The sequence below is a fragment of the Terrapene carolina genome, unplaced genomic scaffold (genome assembly GCF_002925995.2).
Source record: "Terrapene carolina triunguis isolate 2854851 unplaced genomic scaffold, T_m_triunguis-2.0 Scaffold69, whole genome shotgun sequence".
Classification (NCBI taxonomy): Eukaryota; Metazoa; Chordata; order Testudines; family Emydidae; genus Terrapene; species Terrapene triunguis.
Genome location: NW_020664420.1, coordinates 23,257,744 through 23,272,335, shown reverse-complemented (window position 1 = coordinate 23,272,335; position 14,592 = coordinate 23,257,744). Strand labels below are relative to the sequence as shown.

The 14,592-nt window shown below is 36.9% G+C and overlaps 1 protein-coding gene across 1 annotated transcript in view; it reads left to right on the top strand.

Annotated features, from left to right (window-relative positions):
* Window positions 1-9,405, top strand: part of FGF10 (fibroblast growth factor 10) — an 82,278-nt gene extending 72,873 nt beyond the window's left edge. Inside the window, exons 2-3 of the mRNA XM_024203114.3 lie at window positions 5,056-5,159; window positions 8,565-9,405. Of these exons, the coding sequence (XP_024058882.2) occupies window positions 5,056-5,159; window positions 8,565-8,762 (302 nt within the window). The 3' untranslated portion in view covers window positions 8,763-9,405. The remainder of the gene's footprint in view (window positions 1-5,055; window positions 5,160-8,564) is intronic.
* The last annotated feature ends 5,187 nt before the right edge of the window (window positions 9,406-14,592 follow it).

Sequence of the window (14,592 nt, the reverse complement as noted above, 5' to 3'; positions counted from 1 at the left end):
TGTAAGAATTTGTTTCTTTCTTACCCAGGCCAGCTTATGACACAATGACTTAAGTGACTAGTACTTGTATGTAGGTATTTTCATCTTTTTATCAAAGGCCATTGGTTTGAATCCAATCCAGCTCATCGTTTCTGAAAGTCAATATGTGGCTGTTTTGTGACCTATGTCAAACGAATTGGTGGTCTCATCTAAATTTTATTATGCATATGGCTGTATCACAGAATAAATGGGAAGATTCCATTGCCTTATATGGACTTTCAATCAGGGCCCTGAAACATAACTTCTCTAAAGAAGAGACTATAAATTAGGCCAAATTGCATAGGGAAAGAAGCAGTGTGATCTAGTAGAGTCAAATTCTGAACAGACCTAGTGTGCAGCTCTATTGAAGTTTCCAGGGTTGCATTGGCAATGGGGGGCGGGAAGTAAGCACAGAATTTGGTTGATGTTACCCACCTGGGAGTAAATTAAGAACATAGGATTAATTTCAAACATGAACCTCCACTGAAATCTCCAGAAAGACTCTGCAGATGAGAATTTATGAAGTTATCATTTGGGACATAAATCATGTTTTCTATCCACGCTTCCAAGTTTTTAAAACATACTTTCTCGGTGAGAATAAATCCTGTACCAATGGTGATGAGAAGAAACTGATAATAGTTCAGAAGAACCCAGCCACATTTTAGGCAAGCATTACTGGGTACAGTCAAACTAATTCCAGTGCAATAACATTCATCCTGATGAGTTAGTTTCTGCTCTATCAATGAGGATAAAATGGAGTGTGAGATTGTGACCACAGTTTACCAGAAAAATCTGTTGTATTTGATGTTATACTGAGTATGGTTCATTGCACTGTATGCATCAAAGTACCGTATCAACGTACAATATATTGTGCATCATTCAAGTGCAAAACAGGACTGGCTAATTCAATTCCAATTTTGTACTTGAGCAATATACTATCCAGTTTCAAACTGCACTTGAAAATTTCACAAATATGTTATATTGAAAAGTGATACTATATTGGTCAATAGAATGACATTTTATTTTAACATGTTGCAAGTCTTACAAGTATAATATGACAAAATATAATTGTTTAATCAATATTGACATATCTTTATTAATAAAGTCCCTTGAAATGCTAATGTAGATTCTTTTTTTGTTAGAAATGGATCCAACCTGGTTTTATTTGAACCACACTAGGAATTACAGCAGTTTAAAATTTCCTTATAAATAATGGTCTGTGTTCTCCCCATCACTGTCTGGCATGGAAAGAGCAAAAACATATCTTTCACACAGAAAAAGGGAGCAACTGGCAGAGGGAGTGCTCGCACCACATATTCACTCCACCTAGGGGTTGTCATCTACAGTCCCTCCATTTAGTGATGCTTGTTTCTGAGCTGGAGTACTTTCAGGGAGGTGAATGGCCAACAGGGGGGTGAAACTAGAAAGCTGCTGTTCTTCATAGAATGCTCTTGTAGGAAAGCCAAAGAGAAACTCTGAAGCTATATGAGTGTGACAGGTGAACATGGCAATAAATCTCAAAAGAGCTGCGTAAACATTAAAGACCAGATCCTCAGCTGTGTAAATTGCCTTAACTCCACTTAAGTCAATGGAGCTACACTGGTTTAGGTCATGTGAGGATCTGGCCCTAATTAATTAATTCTCAAACTCTCCTCTGTGGTTAGTAAATAAGTATTATTGCCCCATTTTACAGGTGGGGAATCCAGGGTATGGAAAGGTGAAATGACACAATGTAGCCTCCACTGTAACTTAGTAGCAGAGTTAGAATTAGAACTTGGGAGCTCCTCACTCCTGTCCTGTCCTTATTTCCCTTTGGCTATGCTGCCAAAGGGTACATCTTCACTATAGAGTTAAGCCATGTTTACACTATGGGCACTAGAGTGGCATAGGGCAATCCTGTAGTTAAGACACAGACTAGAGCAGTGGAAGGGGTTTCTTCCATTGCTGTAGGAACTCCACCTCCCCGGGCGATGGTAGCTAGGCTGATGGAAGCATTCTTCCATTGACTTAGCTGCATCTATATTTGGGGTTAGGTTTGCATAGCTATAGCACTTAGGGGTGTGGATTTTTCACACCTGTGAGTGCTGCAGCCATGTCAATCTAAGTTTTAAGTATAGAACAGACCTTGGGTTAACACCTCTCATTAGCCTGGCTTGAGGGAGAGTGGCCACACCAAAAACAACACTCATAGTGATTGGGTTGCCAGCACAGAGTAGCCATCACTAGCTCAAACATCAGCAGCATCCCTGATAGGCCAGCTAGTTTGACTTTAAAGTACCACCTAATTCAAGCTAGAGATTTGTCTATGTGAATGGGAATCAGTTGAGGGCCACACTCAAGTTATACCTCAAGCTGACTTTACAGTCAAGGCATCCCCTAAAGCATGTGTATGTTAATGTTGACTGAGATATCATAAGCTTTCACTGATCTGACTGTCCATGTCTTTTCCTGACTGGAACTAGTCAGGAAGCTCCAGATTCCCAATGGGTCCCTACTGTTACTGTTTTTCCTGCCTTTGAAGGTGAGAGAGTTGAGATCTGGATATTATTGTAAACCTCTTTCCCTGCTCCTCACTGGCAGTGGACCTGCACCACTATTCATTGCATCTTCATTCAGTGTTTACTCACACTATAAGTGTTTAGGTTCTCAGGGGAGATTAATGTAGACTTCAGTAGATAATCAGGCTCATCTCACCATAATGGAGTTCTTTTAGATTACAGAATTCTGTAATCTACATTATCCCGCACCATGATGATTTATCTTATTGCAGGGGAAAATGTGAACTCACAAGACTTATGGCAGAAGGAAAGAGGGCTATTTCAAAGTTTCCAATAATATGGACCGCTTCAATTGTTCATGCCTGTCAGGATTTATATTTTATTATAGGTATAGATTTGAGTCACACATATCTATTATCACCCCAAATTTGTAATAAGAGATTTGATAAAAAGAGTAATTTAAATAAACAAAAAACAGAGACCAAAGGATAGTTTGTAACTCTCAACGTGGACAAGACAGAAAAACTGGAAAATTTCTAATTCTGCTTTCTGCTTAAAAATGGCCTTTCATTTTCAAAAAGGAAATTTGGAAGGGCCTGATTCCACCATTATTTCCTGCTTGTGGCTATTATTAAAGTCAATTAGACTTTTGGTCATGCAGGAACAGCAGGATCAGGCTAGTTGTGGCAGGCTGTTAGTACAAAATCCAACTCCTAACAGGTCAATGGAAAGCCCTCACTCACTTCTGTGGCTGCTGGATGCACCAGTGAAGCCACTTATCCTTCAGTGAGAAAAAATAATCCATAATATTGACTGGGTCCATTTGATGTTTTTCTTTATTTTTGATAAATGTTAACTACCACACCAGCTTGTTCACCATTAAAAATTACCTGATAGTTCTCTCATACATAGATTCACAATACTTTTAATATGCATGGCCCAAACAACAGATTTCCTCCTACAAGCCCTCCATGCTAGAGGCAGAATTCCTTTACTACAGACCAAATACTGCAAGCTTCCTAGTATCACCCTACCAATGTACCCCACTCACAATGGGCTTTTCCCTGTATGTAGCACAATTATCAAAGAAAGACCCAGGAAAGGATGTTCTTCACATAAGGTCTCCACCCCAAGCCCCACTTCAGACTGAGGTAAATTAGATTCTATAGTCTTAATGTACTCAATAAGGTTTTTAAGGACAAAAAATAAACATTTCCAGCTAATGCAGTGAATGCCTAGTTATGGTTTCTTCCGTAGTTGTGATTATAATATGGAATTTTTAGGTGATTGGGAAAACAAATGGATTCCCCAGCACCCCACCCCTTATTTCTGAGAGCACTTGCACCTCTTGGACACAAGGTTTATCACAAGCTTGGAGGGAAATTGTTGTGGGTTCCCGTTGCTTCAAATGTTGGCAGCTCATCACTGTAGAAAACTTGCTGAAACCTGGTTCCAACTAAATTTGTTCCTAAGGTTGCTTGGCCAGTGTAGAAGGCCTAGGATTTGTTATTCCTAAAATTTCCAACCATTGCTACCACTCATGCAGTTTTTCTGGTTGTATCAACTTGATGAGCACTAGTATAGGCAGGCCACTATTTTAGCATGTTAAAACCAGTTTAACATGAGCTATGTTTAACCTGAATTTAAATATGGCTCCTAAACAAGATATTAATCCCAATGTGGACACAGTCAGTTTTAGCTCCATCTTCATACCCACTGGCCTGCTACTGACACTGCAGGATGACATTTTTGTAGTGGTTTTGTTGATATTGAGACTTGCCTAATATTAACAGGAACCACCAACATCACACATGGGGCAGTGACTTGTCACACTCACAACCCAATATGGATTAAAATAACCTAAAGATAAAAGACTCTGTATCCCATTACTGGTCCTTTGAGCCATTCAGTATCCCAGAAAGCTTTCTTCTTGAACAAAAAAAATGCTAATCACATTTATTACAAACAGAGCAGAGTGTTTCTCTGCCATCCCAAGATAATGTGGACGTCAAGGTTAGTCTTACTATATCCCAGAATGTCAACACACTTGCCAAAAATGAATTTATCAGCTCAATGCAGCTGAGAGATTTAGTTTATCTAAATGTCCTACAAGGAATAAATAGTTTACCACTGTTTTTGAAGATTGGGGCAAATCTGACATTCTATTGACATATGCTATAGATTTAATTTAATGCTGTGGTTCAGATGTCTCTTCTGATAACTTTTAGTGAAATCTATGCTAAGAGTGGAACTGTTTAAGTATTTTATGGGGGTTTTAAATGCAGGGTTAGCAAAGGAAACATGATAATTGAAACAATGTTTGTATATTCTCTTGTAGTGATTTGGAGAGGAATGTTACTAAAGCTTGTTGGTTGGTTCTGAATATTAACTGGATTTTAGCATGATTTGAAGGGATTCATTTTAAATTTGATCTCTTTTTTCTATAACAGGCAGATCACTTTCTTTAATGAAATGATTAAAAGTCTTTGAGCTGAGCCTCTCATTTATTGATTTATTTTATTTCATTTTTGTATTTTAGGCATATTGGAGATAACATCTGTGGAAATTGGAGTTGTGGCTGTTAAATCGATTAACAGCAACTATTATTTAGCCATGAACAAGAAAGGAAAAGTCTATGGCTCTGTAAGTATGTTGCTTTTGTTTTCAAAATGGACTGCAGGAGTCATAACCATAGTTCCCCCCCCCCTACTGACTAGCTCATTTATCTGTAATTTTCTAGTAATTAGAGCTTCAAGGAGTTCTTCATCAAAATTTCAGGCTCTCATAAACCAGCTCACCATGGTTTGTTCATTAGGCTAAAGTTTGGCAGTGGCTGCTGGCCTTCGTCATTGAAATGGCCTGTTCTGGTGTCTGGTCCGGTCAGGTCTCCCACTAAGTAGCAGCCAACACAGCATGAAAACTGCAGACACTTTGGGGAGAATCTAAAAAAAATTAAAAATTTAAAGGTATTTTATTCTTTCATGTCTACAGTACAATCCCGTTTGTCAATAATTTTGGGGGAAGCATCTGAAATCTCATAAACAGGGGTTTCAGATGATGGAGCAGCAGTGGGAAGGCATTTAAAGGCTGTACATTAGGTTCCCAACTCTAGAGTGCACTGGACAGCATACTGGTCAGCTTTTCAGATTCACCAGCTTTAAAGGGGCAACACTGATTATCACACAAGAATACAGTAGAGAGGGGGATAATCACATCCTCAGGAACATAATCAAACTTTGGTTAATCAGAGTTGGATAAACCTGTACTTACAAACACATATTCTATCTTTTATAGGTAATATATGAATTATCACCAATCATTTTCACAGATACACGTAATATAACCCCATGAATGGGTGAACTAAACTCTAGTTTACACACATACTACATATATCTATAGTGTACATGTCAGGACCCTGGTCTCAAATTCCAGTTTTGAACCCAGGCCCAGTGGGTCCTCAGGAAGCAGCACTGGGCATCCGACTGCACCAACTCTTTGACTTACTTTAGAATTCAGACTTGGGTAGGCTATCTTTTAGGATTCCTCATCCGGCTCCCTGAGTGGCCACATGATCTTGACCTGATTGGCTAGTGACCATATATAAACTTGCAGGTAGAGCATGACACTGGCATTTGTTTAGAATGGCCTGCATAATTCACTAATGGGTCTGATGGCCAAATTTATGCCAGTAAAACTTTTTTTATCATCTGTGAATTAGGATGAAAATTTGGATCAGAATAGAATTCTGCATCTGGGAAAAAGGAGTCAAATGAGTTATTTTTATTTTTATCAGAAATATTTGCCAGCCTTTTTGATTGGTATTTTACAGCTAGTATGAACAGGCAAAGGGGCGGGGCTCTTTAATTTGATTTATTTATCGGATTCAGGACTGACCAGACAGAAGGAGAATTAGTGTGGCTTAGAGCTGTTGCTTAAGTTAATGGCCACTTGCCTTTTTTTCTCCATTGAAGCAAATGATGGAATATTAAAGCAAATCCAAGCAGTCTTTAGGTTTCTAAATGTGGTGAATATAAAGAGCTATTTTGGGAAAGAGAGAGTGTATCCCCTGGAGATGTTTTTCCAAGCTTACATAACTCTGCTAATGGACTAATACTGCGACTCAGAGCATTCTGAAAGTCAAATTGAGTGTGACTGATTCAGTCAACTGTGCGAAGAAAACAAAAGTATGTTTTCTGTAGTTTATAACTGAGGCCTGGTCTTCACTAAAAAGTTAGGTTGACCCATCATCCTTACATCGTTCATGGCTGTGAAGAATCCATATCCTTGAGCAGTGTAGTAAAGCCTACCTAACCCCTGGTGTAGACAGCGCTAGGTCTACAGAAGAGTTCTTCCATCAACCTAGCTACCACCTCTCAGAAAGATGGATGACCTACACTGATGGAACAACCCTTCCTGTCGGCATAGGTAGTGTGTACATTAAAGTACTGCAGCGATGCAGCTGTAGCCCTTCAAGGGTAGAAAAGGCCTGAGGAGAGGTGAAAGATTAAGCCAGGGTTTGAAAGTTCTTAGTTGTATCTAAGTATAATGAACTCTTGATCAGTTTTTAAAATGGAAATCTACAGGAATAAGTCATGAAGATTTATATGAATTGTATAAAAAGTAGTTGTCGTATATTGCCTCTATGTATCTTCAAATGTCTTGGAAACCATGTAATTATTTTAAAGACTCACTTAAACTATCTGCTATATAAGTGTTCCTGCTATATATTTGTGGCTGGTTTTTACATTGTAAATGCTCAAAGTATCTAACAACATTCATCAGAAATAAAATGTCTAAAGCATCTCAAAATAATCTTATTTGTACCATAAATAACACTTTATTATTTCAGCATATTCTTTCTTCTTAATTTTAGTCTTGGCATTTGACTAGGTGCCTTAGAATTACCATATGTAGGTAGGTAGGCAGGTTGTCAATGTTTACATGTTCCATTGTAGGGTTCTTGTGGGCTTCCCTGTAAATAAGAACTTCCTTTCTGCAGTGTAGGAATTACAGAAATACATACTGCTTTGTGTCTTACTGCACATTTCAATGTGCAGGGTTTCAAATGACCTACTTGCAAAAGACTTCCAATTTGTATTTGAGTGGCTTTATTGAAATGGCTTCCTTTTTTCAATATGGAAGCTATTTGTTTATTAAAGACATTCTTGTCATCACTCCTGAAAAGCAGATCTGTGTATGGTAAATATTACAGAAACAATTAGCCTCCCATGACAACATACTTGCCTTTTATGTTTTACATCCTCTCCTAGCAAACTGATACCAATTTTCTTGAAAAATGGAAACCATTCATCCTTGGAAGTGTGTATGCAGAATTTGTTAGGTTCACTGTGAACATTCTTACAATATGGATATTGGGCCAGGCACTGAAGTCTTTTAGGTCCTGATCCTTATTTATGGTAAGGCCCTTTATACCATTCTGGCATGTTAAAGGGGCCTCACACCCACTTTAAGATCCATTTACACTGCCAGAGTGATTTGCACCCACTTAACGTCTCCTTTTCAATGCCACAGTGGTATGAATGGACTTTAGTTTAAATGAGCCTTTACAGTTTAAAATTTACAGTTTATAGATTCATTTAACATGTGCTACCAATAACCTGGATCAAGACACTTCAAAGATTGCATTTGCTTAGAAGTGCAACATGGTGAATGAGTCCATGACTGCTACACAGAGAAACCTTATAACTAAGAAACTGATGTAGTATTGCTGCCATGTTCCGTCCCAGAGGTGGCTGCATGTCACTAGTGGGTGAATTATATACTCTTATTACTATATATAATTATTTATTGCCCAATCGGTTACATTTTTATTTTGTAGCATAACTGACATGTTATAATGTGCATGCAGTTAAATATTTCAATAAGCAAACTGTATAATTTTATAATAATCATCTAGATTATGTTGAAAACTTGTAAAGCACTTTGAAATTCTTCAGGATATTATTGTATACAATATTATTTTACCCTCAACACTGTTAAAAAGTCTTTACATTCTGAACTGGCTGGTTCATTTTTCTCTTTTTACAGAAAGAGTTTAACAGCGATTGTAAATTGAAGGAAAGAATAGAAGAAAATGGATACAACACATACGCATCCTTAAATTGGAAGCACAATGGAAGACAAATGTTTGTGGCCTTGAATGGAAGAGGAGCTACAAAGAGAGGACAGAAAACAAGGAGGAAAAACACCTCAGCTCACTTTCTTCCAATGGTAGTAATGTCATAGATGAAGGAACTGTTTTATTGATGCAGTTGAACCAAAGGCTCTTTTGTCAAGTATACTTGGTAATCCTCTTGAAGAGTAAAGGCAAAGAAACAGTGCAGACGTCTGCTTGTTTGAAAAGGGGGGGAAGCCTTTGAAGGTTTTGTGCTCATTGCTGGCACATGAAGGACTTTTAATTAGTTCTGTGTCATATCTTATAATCAAGATACAAGCTGGATCAAATGGGATGGGAACTATTCCCAGTGTGAATAATGTTTTTTTATCTCTGTGATAGAACTTGCAGGACGTGAGACAATCTGTTGAATGATCTTCGGGGAAAGTTATTTATGGAATACTAACTCATATCAAAGACCTTCATTGCTCATTCAAGCCTAATGATCCAATGAACAGTTAAACACGCAAGCATTTACTGGAAGCACTTGGGTCATATGCACAAATAAAGAAGTTTCTGGAGTAGCCTCGTGGAAGAATGGATAGGATTAAGAAATATAAGCATATTAGAGTTAAACTGTTCTAACAAAATGAATAGTATGGTTTGCCTGTGTATTCTAACTTCATTCCTTTTTATTTCTCTCTAAGTTATTTATTTAATAGGATGTTAAATATCTTTTTTTGGTTTTAAATGATTTCCTCAGTTGCTTCCTTATTTTTCCCCCTTTTTTCAGCTTTTCTCACAGGGGTTGATAGACTGCCTGAGAACAGGAAACTGACAAGTCAGCATTGCAGTGAATATGTCCAATCTGTTTTCTTCTAAACTGTTTTGCACTTAAGCAAAAGGACCTGAAGCAGTGCTCAGATTTATCACACACATTGGATGTGTTTATGTTTGTGAATCCTACCTGCCATCACTCAAGAACAAACTTCAAGAAATACATTGTCAGGAGGGTTTTGTTGCTTGTATGAAATGGATGGAGAGGGCCAAATCTGTACTCAGGTGTATTCGTGTTTGGGATGTGTATGTGTATGTAATTCAGATCCCAGTGATTTATATTTGGGACTAATGTATAGTCTTACTTAGGGGTCTGATCCAAAATTCATTGCAGTTAATGGGAATCTTTTCATTGCCTTTAGTGGTCTTTGGAAAAATCCCTAAATGTGGCTCATGCCCATTGATTTTAATGAGATTGCAATATTGCATGCATTTAAATACAAGCAGAATTATCCTGTGGAGCTGGAAGCACCTGAGAGCAGAATTTGGCTCCCAAAAAATGAGTCCAAAAAGAGCACAGTCCTGCAGTCCTTATTCAGTTAACCTGCATAATTCAACCAAATTGTCCTCATTAACAGCTTGAAGAGTCGCAGACATATATTGGGATCATTTCCTGAATAAAGACCATAGGATATTCATGATCATGCATTTATCAGAGACTACTTTCAAATGCATATAACATTATGAGAGCCAGCTAAAGAACAGCATCCGTGTCCCTGGTTAGAATATCTTTCATATCCATCACAATAAATGAATGCTCAAAAAACACAATATCAGGCACTTTTTATGAAATGTTACTATTCCCACGGCTTAATTTGAGCAAATGAGTTTAAGCCTATTATGAAGTCTGGTCAACCTAAAAGAATATAAGGTTTGTTTTTTGCTTTACTTATTTCTGTAAATTTAGAGAGCTATGGATAGCTCATCAATATAACCGTATTGAGATTCATTTTGTTAGAGCAGATGAATAGAAAACAGTACATCAGCCAACATGTACCACTGTCTTCACATTGTATTCCACTAAATAAATGCATAAACCTCTCTGCAGTGTCCGTAGTGAGAAAAAAAAGTAGTATAATAATATTTTTTCTAAATACTTTAAGTGATAACTATGAGATTATATTGATGTGCAGTTCTATCTTCAGTATTGTTGGGAAAAAGTTGGTTTTATTTTTATTGTTTGGAAACTGTATTTTGATACAAAGGAGAGTTTTGCTAAATGTGTCTTTTTTTTTTTTTTTAACTAAAGTTTTACCTGTAGAAAGGCTGGTGTTATTGTGATCTTCTATAACTTATTTGAGTCAATGCTTAACCAGCACTTCCAATGTTAATCGTTATTTAAGTATTAGCTGTGTATTAAAAAAAAAAAAAAACAGCAGCAGCTTTCCCATAACATGTAAAACATAGAGAACGGTCAGATTGTATTTCCTGTTCCTCAAAAAAAGTTGGCTGTTTTATAACAAAAAAGTGCATTTGAGGCAGAGCATTTTGGCTTGTAGCTAACATTGCATTTCATGGTATTTGGTTTCCAACCTATTTGTTGATGAATGAGATTTTTTTAAAAATCGACCTACAGTAGAATTTCAGATGTTAAAATTAAATTTGTAATGGAGACTGAATAGCAAAACTTGTCATATTAAGAGGGAGGTTTTCTTATTTAAATTTTTAAAGTAATAATTGCATATGACAATGTATAATGGACCACCCACAACAAAAATTAAATGTTTGGTTGAGCAAATATAGTATTGGATAACCACTTTAACAACATCTATGGTACAAACTAGGTTCTCATTTCACAGAGCCATTTACATGACTTAGGGGATTGTATATGTAAACATTCATAATTACAGGATTTCAAAACACTAAAACAGCTTCTAGCAAAACATATCGCTGCTCACAGAGGCCAAGAAAAGAAAATATCACTTTTCTGAAGTGAGAAGAGATGGGGACAGGAGCCATTCTGTGGAACGAATGGTTGGTTCCTGATGGTTAACAAAAATAAAAAATTCTTGAAGGAAAATGATGGCCTGCACTATAGGCATGCTCTGGTATTTACTGTGGTAGAATTGTGCTGCAGACAGTCTTCCCAGAGTATTATAGTTCCTTTTATCATAAGAGGGATCTCCTGATCAAGTTAAAGAGGGTGGGTTTTTTGTTTTTGTTTTTTTAAAGGCTGATCAACAATGTACAGTATGTTATATTTAAATAAAAAATAATAAAATGCTGGGAATAGAGAATAAAAATATTGTCCTTGATTGTTTTATTAGCCTTAAATGATACTGCATAATAAAAACAAAAAATGGAAAAGGTCCATGTATACTACAGGATGTGGTTTGGTGCTCCATAGCCCCAAAACAAAACAAAACAAAATCACTTGAACATTTGTAAGGTTTCTTTAATTTTTTGCATGTGTGAGTCAGCTATCATCACTCTAATAACAACCAAATGCTTTAGATTCTTGCTGTAAGTGTCTAGGTCCACCTAGTTTATACAATGGAAAAAAGCAATGAATATAAAACAAGCATGTTTGATGAAAGAATGAAGGGCTTTAGGAGAAAGAGCATAAACTCACATTTATAAGTAAATGTTAGATAAAGAAAAATACCCTACATTTTGTAGTCTTCATCCAAGACTCTCAAGCTTTTAAAGTTCAAGTAAGGTTAGTAAGATGCAGTAGTGCAAAAACATTTGTACATGGAAGTAGACTCCAACTTCATGTCAGTTATGTAGGCAAAAGTCTATATTAAATGAATCACAGCAAATTTAGGACCTGTTTCTGAAGTCAATCAGAGGTGAGGGTACCCCATATCTTAAAGTATCAGGTGTCATTATTTAGCTTTCTTAAATTAACTGTCTGGGATTATTCCCCCACTGCTAATTTCTTATTAAATTTTAGAAAGAAAAGAGCAACGCAGAGCACACACGCATGCACAAACATTTTTCCGCTGGAATTGTAATGTGGTCAAGGAGACTGCTTCATGGAAACCATTTCAAAGCAGTTGACAATGACAACATTAAATATATACAAGAAGCTAGCTGTTTCGTATCACATTATGGCCAAGAGGTTCAACATGAAAAATTCATTGTTTTTTATTCCAGGAAATTATGGTTTTATATTTGCATATATCCACCCAAGAGATGTTTGAACCTAGTATTTAACATCATGGAAGCTCTTTGGGACTGTCTTTTGGGGGTCAGGGACTATCATTTGCTACTTGTTAGTACAGCACTTAGTACATTGGTGCCCAGATCCCTGATTGGGGCTTCTACAGGCTACTATAATATAATTAATAAGAAGGAAATGGGACTGCAGAAGTTCCTCATCAGTATTTTTATGGAAATTGCACATTGCTTTCACATGAGAAATATATTGCATGTGATGAATAAACTGATATGCTGGTGAAATAAAAATGCACAGGTTTGGCCATTTGGTTCAGTGTGAAACTACTAGGATATCAATGTCGCAGTACCTAAAGGAAAGTACATCAGATACCTAAATGTATAGGGTACATGGCATGTATTACCATAGACAACATGTTGCAAGGAAATAGAAGAGGTTATGTTCATATTAGATCTTAGAATCTAGGATTCTCTTGGGATAAACTAGTACATGAAGAATCAAAACATTCTATGTTCTTCATTACTGTTGTAAACTGAACATATGAATTTGTGCAGCATAGCCCATGACCTCAGCTGCAGACATACTATTTTATGGTCTGAATCATTCTACTTGGTTTTAATTATCTTATATAAATTTTAGATGGCTAATTCACCATTTTACTAATTTCGAAGTCATTTAGCCATCACTTCAGTAGTCCTTTTGCCTGTTGGCAATCTGCACAGAGGGTCTTTCTCTGAAGACAAAATTAATGCCAGCATTACACATTACATGAAGTAGATCCAACATGCTATACATTTGTATGGAAGAGAAACCTTTTAAAAACTATTCCACTTTTATACAAAATGATTCTTTTCAGGAAAGAGGAACATTTCCAGTGCAAGTTGAGCAATCAGTCTGTTAATTTCCACTCAGACTTAATTTATTGCCAATATAGATATTCTCCATCAAATATTTGTAACTTTTAAGTTTAGGAGAAGTCAAAGCTTAAACATACAGCTAGTGGCTGGAGAATATCGGCAAGTATCACAAAAATGCTCAAGGATTACCAGGTTACTAACCATGCTCCTCAAACATGGGAGTTGAATGTTTAGTATTCAGATTAATTTTTCACCCCTCCCAAAGATGGTCTGAAGTAAGGCCAAATGAACAACCGTATTTATCAGTAATCACCATAACTAGTATTACATGAAAGGAGGAAGAGGAATAAACTCTGAATGGACTATATATTCTTCCATGAGATCCATGCGGTGGATGTAAGATAAACTGCTGATAAGACAATTTATATCCATGACAATGCAGAAATGCAGATTTTCAAGATACTTCCATACCACAAATTTCCACAGCCTGCACAACGTGCCTAAACTGGCTTTGACCTATCTTCAAAAGGGGATATGGTTTGGCCAAAAAGATATATTTTTATCTCACCACACTACTAACACTGATTCTACTGTCTCATAATGGTGAAAAGCAATGTGAGAAGACCTTCAGGTGGATTAACTGGACTTCAACAGCTCCAGTGATGTCGAGATACTATGCAGTTAAGTGATCATGCTGTGACGGGTTGGACCACCTTCTGGGATGCCACCTGATACACTGGTATTTCACTGAGCCTCCACTGCTCAATCAGCCTGGGTTTCCTCTCCCTGCTTTGCTGAATTAGGCTCTCTGGTCTCTTGCAGCACACACACATAGGTAGGGCCACACCCCACTGCAAACAAATCCACCCTCTTCCTCAATGTGAAGAGAGATGTGTACACTTCTGCCCCCCAGTTAGAAACTGCATAAACTGGGTTATATTATAAATAAGAAATAAGTTTATTAACTACTGAATTTTCAGTGAATATAAGAGATAGAAGAACAAAGCAGATTACTGAGCAAATAAAACAAAATACGTAAGTAAAGCTCAATATACTTAAGAACAGGTTACAAAATGTAATTTCTCATCCTAAATGTTATTTTAGGCAGGTTGCAAAGTTTCTGTGGTTCAGAGCTCTAATTATATT